The following is a 6,430-nucleotide window of genomic DNA, read 5'->3' as shown; positions in this document are numbered from 1 at the left end:
CCTTTCCCCCCTCCTCCTTTCTCCCCCCTCCCTCCCCCCCCTCCCTCCCCCTTCCTCCCCCCCCTCCCTCCCCCTTTCTCCCCCCCTCCCTCCCCCCCTCCCTCCCCCCCTCCCTCCCCCTTTCTCCCCCCTCCCTCCCCCTTTCTCCCTCCCCCTTTCTCCCCCCCCTCCCTCCCCCTTTCTCCCTCCCTCCCTCCCCCTTTCTCCCTCCCTCCCTCCCCCTTTCTCCCTCCCTCCCTCCCCCTTTCTCCCTCCCTCCCTCCCCCTTTCTCCCCCCCCTTCCTCCCCGTTTCTCCCCCCCCTTCCTCCCCCTTTCTCCCCTCCCTCCCTCCCTCCCTCCCTCCCCCTTTCTCCCCCCCTCCCTCACCCTTTCTCTCTCCCTCTTTCTCTCACCCTTTCTCTCTCCCTCTTTCTCGCTCGCGCTCGCGCTCGCGCTCTTCCACTTTGCCCCCCTGCCCCAGGAAGGATATACTTGCCATAGGAGTGCAACGAAGATTCACCAGACTGGTTCCTGGGATCGGGGGATTGTACTATGAGGAGAGATTGAGCAGACTAGGCGATGTCATTGAAACATACAAAATTGTTACAGGGTCGATGCAGGGAGGATATTTCCTCTGGCTGGGGAGTCGAGAACAAGTGGTCACAGTCTCAGAATAAGGCCCTTTAGGACTGAGATGAGCAGTTACTTCTTCACTCAGAGGGTGGTGAATGTTTGGAATTCTTTACCCCAGAGTGCTGTGGAGGCTCAGTCTTTGAGTGTATTCAAGGCAGAGATCGATAGATTTTTGAATACCCTCTATTAAGGGATTCAAGGGATATGAGGACCGTGCAGGAAAGTGGAGTTGAGGTAGAAGATCAGCCATAATACTGAATGGCGGAGCAGGCACCAGGGGCCAAATGGCTGCCTCCTGCTCCTAATTCTTAAGTTCTTAACTGCAATTTGGCTACTGTTTTTAAAGTTTTCTCTCTTCTGAAGGCACTGACTCCTTACTCCAATATGGTTGTCCCAACATTCTCTAGTACCTCACTGAAATTGTCATTATTCACGAGTTAAACCATGTGGGATATTACAGCTGAAATCAATAACTGTTCTTGCCCAATTGCCTCATTCCACCTCCAGTAGGGATCACACTCATCCCAAGGTGTTGAAGCCAATTGTAGCACTGCTTCGCTGGCAGAGATCTGTTAACTAAACACAGGACATGGATCAAATCTGGGGCCTTCTTGTTCTAACTCAGCCAGTCTAAACTAGCATTGCCATTACTTTAATATCCAACTTCATTACTAGCTACACTACTTTAGTTCTAGTGGGATTAAGTGCTTATGGTACTTCGTGATGTACATATAGCTTATGAGAACTTACGATGTGCATGAGGACTGTAGAAAATGAGGACTATTTTCCAGCCTTATTTTGATAGTCTGTCATTTATTTCATTGGAACAATTCTTTTAAATACCACTTTTTAATATTTTATTGTACGTAAAGTAATTTTAGTCTAAAAGTGGCAGGATGCATCTGTGATTGTGTAGATTTGACCAGACTAGCAAGGTTCTGAGTTTACAGGCTGTCATGTATATTTAGAACATTTTTTTCTTCTGAATCTGATTGGATAGATTGAATCACATAGTATGAAAGGTACTGCTCATGTACCATCACTGCATGCAGTTAATTCAGTAATGGGCAGATGTAGGGTGGTGTTTGGCGGGGGTGGGATGGAAGATAAAGGAAGCATCCACTGAGATAACGGCAGCCAGCTGTACACCAGTGATGTTGAATAGCTGTGATGAAAGGAACATTAAGGTTCTGTTGGCAAATTGACCAATCTAGAGCTTCACTGCAATTTTTATCTTTTTTCAGCTCTGCAAGGTAACCTGAATACATCCCTAGTGCTTTTAAAAGAGTCTGAGTTGCATCAGGTATGGTCATTTTATTCTCTTGTTTGATCCATGATATAGTGATTTGAGGAGGGATTGGATATATGGCTATTAATCTACTGTGCCAGCTCCTGTGTTCAGATAAATGTTTGCTTAGGCGAAAGTTTCAAACCATATACTTATTTAACAATATTATGTTAATTGACATACCACAAGGGCACCCTGCACGTTTACGTGTTGCAAGTTGATCTACAGAATGGAGCCATATGTTATTTGGTTTCTATTGTGAAAAATTGAAATTTGGCACAAATGTGGAAGGAATGTAATGGATGTGTGCTAAGGGGAGGTACAATTGCATATAATGACTGGATCTGGTATGTATTTATGTAGAATCTCTTGTAGTAAGTGCAGTTCTATACAAACTGACGTAAGAATTGTTTTTGTAGAAATTGATGGATGGCCAGATCACAGTCCGAGAATTTTTCAAACTCTTGAAAGTTCAAACGCGTGCTCAGAAATCTCGCCAGAGTGAGCTACAAGTCGATGTAAGAATGCAGCTACAGATATTTAGACTTTGAACTCCTCCCATACAGTAACATACTGAATGTCCTCCAAAAGCTGTGTTTCACAATTAAAATGTCGACCAATGAGAGGCAGTGTTTGTGTTTTAAACCTTTTAATGCATTTTTGTTTCATTTTGGCTTGGTGGCTGTCTGATTTTTTTTTAAAAAGGATCACAATATACAAGAGTTGGAAATAGCTGCAGTAAATTGATTTATTCAACTGCCTAAATTGATAAAGGTGGCAACATTTTTACAGTTTTGTCTCCAAGGATACAGGTTTGAAAGAGGCGCCAAGACACATAATTCAAACATAAATGGCATCAGTCATGTGGCTTCCCAGCAGCTAGTGAGAGCTGAAATACTACACGATCTGGTTGCCCAGCTTGGCAGTGAATAATAATAGATGAAACAGCAGTTATTTGGTTTGCTAATCAGAATTGGAAATAGACAGTAAACATACAGATTTCTAAATAATTGCACACTTCACTCATGTCAAATGCTGTAGCTAAAATGTTAATGCCACAGTTTTATCAACAAACTGGAAGCTGTTGACTGGTGGTTATAATTTCTCCATCTTCCTTATTCCCAGATGCAAGCCTGATGGTTTCTCGATAAGTAGCCGCACTGATTGTGGGAGCAAGTGATCTAGTATCCTAATCGGCGACCAGTTTTTAGCAGCTTCTAGACTGCTTCGCACTCCACTCATAAAATTCTATTTGTTTAATATTTTATTATGGCCACATTTTATCTTGTAAAGTATTATATTTCCACACACACAATAATGTCAAATTCAAACAAAGTACTTATTTTTTTTAATTGGACAGCAAATTAGGGTATTGTCACCAGTGTATTGGTGCCAATTACTGTAGGAAAAAATGTACTTGTGTGACATTCTTAATTCAGTAACTGAAATTGTTCCCACCACCTGTAACTGCCACTGCTTCAACCCCCAGAGTTACGCAGCTCAAAAGCTCTCTCTATCACATGTTTGGAAAGTGTAATGCTATAATAGTATGACTGGATTTATCTTGGAGTTCAAATAGAAATAAAGACTTTATAGCATCTTTTACAACATTAGGACATCCCAAAGTACTTTATGACCAATGAAGTATGTTTATCGCTATTGTAATGTAGAAAGCATAGCAGCCAATTTGCACATAGCAAGGTTCCATAAATAGCAATGAAATAAATGACCAAATCATCTGTTTTAGGTGTTGATTGAGGTATAAATGTTAGCTAGGACATAAGGAGAACTCCCCATGTCTTCATTGAATTGTGCAGTGAGGTGGTTCACTCCAGCTTGAAGGTTTATCGTCTCTTCTGAGAGATGGCACTTTGGACCATGCAGCACTCCCTCAGTACTGCACTGGAATGTTAGCCTACATTATGTGCTCAAGTCTCTGGAGTGGGACTTGAACTCACAACCTTCTGACTCTGGGGCGAGAGTGCTACTCACTGAGCCACAGCTGACACAATAGACGTAATACAACTATTTCATATTCGCACCGTTACACTAGTGGCAATGCGTTGTTAGGTTAACACTACTTCTAGTAAATCCAAAGCTTAACTCAGCAGTTACAAAGGCTTATGAAGTTACACTTTCACCTCTAGGTGAAATGTCGACCATTATAATCTAACTTGAGGCTTGCCTGTAAAAGTGTTGAGATATGGAGAAAATGACAATAGGGATCCATTAATTCAGTGGAGCATTGTTTCTTTGAGTTGTTGTGCCATTTAGAAGGGGTGGTGTGTCCTTGTATTAAATCACATGAATGGACCTTTACCCCAGTGGTACTTTTAACTGTTTTACAGTATTTGGGTTTCAGAACACTTTATCTGGTTATTGATGTATTTTGTTGATTTCTTGGTTAGTATGAATTGGACAAGTCCACAGAACTCGAAAATTGGCTGGCAGTGAAGTTTGTTCACCGACCGAAACGTGAAGTCTATGAAGAGGACAGCATTGCTCTCTCTGCAGCCATAGCTGAGTAAGACCCTTGTAATGTTCAGCTCAGATGAAGGCTTAAAAACTGCAGTCTGTGATTATAATTTTTTCTACTTTGTACAGAAATGTAACCCAGAAAAAAAAGTCAGTATACTCTGGGAGAATATGTATTTTATTTTGATAACTTGCGAGTTATTACTGATACATCTAATTGATAAAAAAAAATTAAATTCCCATACTTCAAAAAGTGGCGTTGCTAATGGAATAGTTGAATATTTCTTTATCCTACTTGAAGTGCATTATTCATATAGTTGTATTAGACGTAACAAAAATGGATTGATCCAGATCATTCTGTACTATTTAGCATTAAAAGCTAATGTTGCTGATAGCTTTTGACTGCTTTACCAGAACTGAACTAGTATGAATTTGGATGTCAGAATTGGGTTAATCTAATAGGCCAGTAAATGTGATCTATTAATTGTAGGAATTTTCTGGTACAGTCGCCACCGCTTTACTGGTCGTCACTTGTTACAAAGAATTTACAGCTCACATGCCATTTGGCCCAATTGGTCATTATCGGTGTTTATGCTCCACACGAGCCTCCTCCCGCTCTACTTCATCCAACTGTATCAGCATATCCTTGATTACTTTCTCCCTCGTGCTTATCTAGCTTCCTCTTAAATGCATCTATGCTATTCGCCTCAACTACTCCACATAGCAGGTTCCACATTCTAACCACTCTCTGGGTAAAGAAGTTTCTCCTGAATTCTGTATTGGATTTATTAGTGACTAAATTGTATTTATATCCCTAGTTTTAGACTTCCCCACAAGCGGTAACATCTTCTCTACGTCTACCCTATCAAACCACTTCATAATTTTAAAGACCTCTATCAGGTTACCTCTCAGTCTTTTCTTTTCTAGAGAAAAGAGCTTTGGCCTGTTTAATCTTTCCTGCTGGTTAAAACCTCTTAGTTCTGATGATATCCTTGTGAAGCTTTTTTGCATCTTCTCCAGTGTCTCTACATCCTTTTGTAATATGGAGAACAGAACTGTGCATAATATTCCAAGTGTGATCTAACCAGGGTTCTTTCAAAGGTTAATATGACTTCTTTGCCTTTCATTTTTATTCCTATAGAAATTAACCTCAGTGCTTTGCGTCCACTTTTTTATGCATTGCTACTTTAATAATTTGTGTACCAGTGGGTACCACTGGATCTCTTTGCTCTTCTAGCCCATTTAAACTTTTACGTTCCAAGGAGAATGTGGCCTCCTTATTCCTTCTACCAAAATGCACCACCTCCACACTGGCTATATTGAAATTCATTATATCGGCCAAAAAGCGACAACCGCTATACATTCACATTAACGGCAATTTCAAAGTTATCTGTTATAATGTCTCAAGGGCTCTGTTTAATTCAGCCAAAAATGGCTGTGCTTACTCAACTAGTTAGCACCTCATTTAAGCTGAAGAACAAACATAAGTAAATAACTCCTGTTCATGTTCAATTACCTTTTTATGTATTTAAACCTTTCTAATCTCTAAGTGGTGTGGGGTTACAGTTTGTACTAAATACTGACAGTTTAAATAACGAAGTAACTATTTGTACTAAATCTCCCTTCTGCGCATGCGCCCCCTGACGCATGCGCAGAAGGGAGAGTTAGGACAAATAGCAACCTTCCCCCCCCCCCCCCCCCCCCCCAGCGCAATTCCTACTAGCTCTTTTCTACACATGTGTCCTCTCCTTCCCCACCCCACCCCCACCCCACTCCCCGATCCAGAACCGACCCCACATGTTGCCTCCATTGCCTCGGATCTATCAGAGGCCCTGAGACTCCGATTGGGCAGCGGGTGGTCAGGACCAGTTCGAGCGGCAGTTTGAATGGGGAGAGCGAGAAGCGGGGCAGCCAGGAGCAGTTTGTTTCTCATTCTCGAGCTGGGGGTGGCCAGGGCAGGGGGGGAAGGAGTGAGAGAGAGCGAGCTGAGAGGGGGGGGCGGGCGGGGGGAGAGGAAAAAGAGCGAGCAAAGAAAAAGGACTCTCTGCATGTGT

General features: G+C 42.2%; 1 protein-coding gene across 1 annotated transcript in view; it reads left to right on the top strand.

Moving 5' to 3' along the window:
- The window catches only part of knl1 (kinetochore scaffold 1), a 170,106-nt gene that overhangs the window by 100,560 nt on the left and 63,116 nt on the right, over positions 1-6,430 (top strand). The window contains exons 12-14 of the mRNA XM_070878795.1: positions 1,858-1,916; positions 2,321-2,419; positions 4,310-4,425. Of these exons, the coding sequence (XP_070734896.1) occupies positions 1,858-1,916; positions 2,321-2,419; positions 4,310-4,425 (274 nt within the window). The remainder of the gene's footprint in view (positions 1-1,857; positions 1,917-2,320; positions 2,420-4,309; positions 4,426-6,430) is intronic.

Source organism: Pristiophorus japonicus, chromosome 4 (assembly GCF_044704955.1).
Source record: "Pristiophorus japonicus isolate sPriJap1 chromosome 4, sPriJap1.hap1, whole genome shotgun sequence".
In the NCBI taxonomy this organism is placed as follows: domain Eukaryota; kingdom Metazoa; phylum Chordata; class Chondrichthyes; family Pristiophoridae; genus Pristiophorus; species Pristiophorus japonicus.
This window is presented reverse-complemented; position numbering and strand designations above follow the sequence as displayed.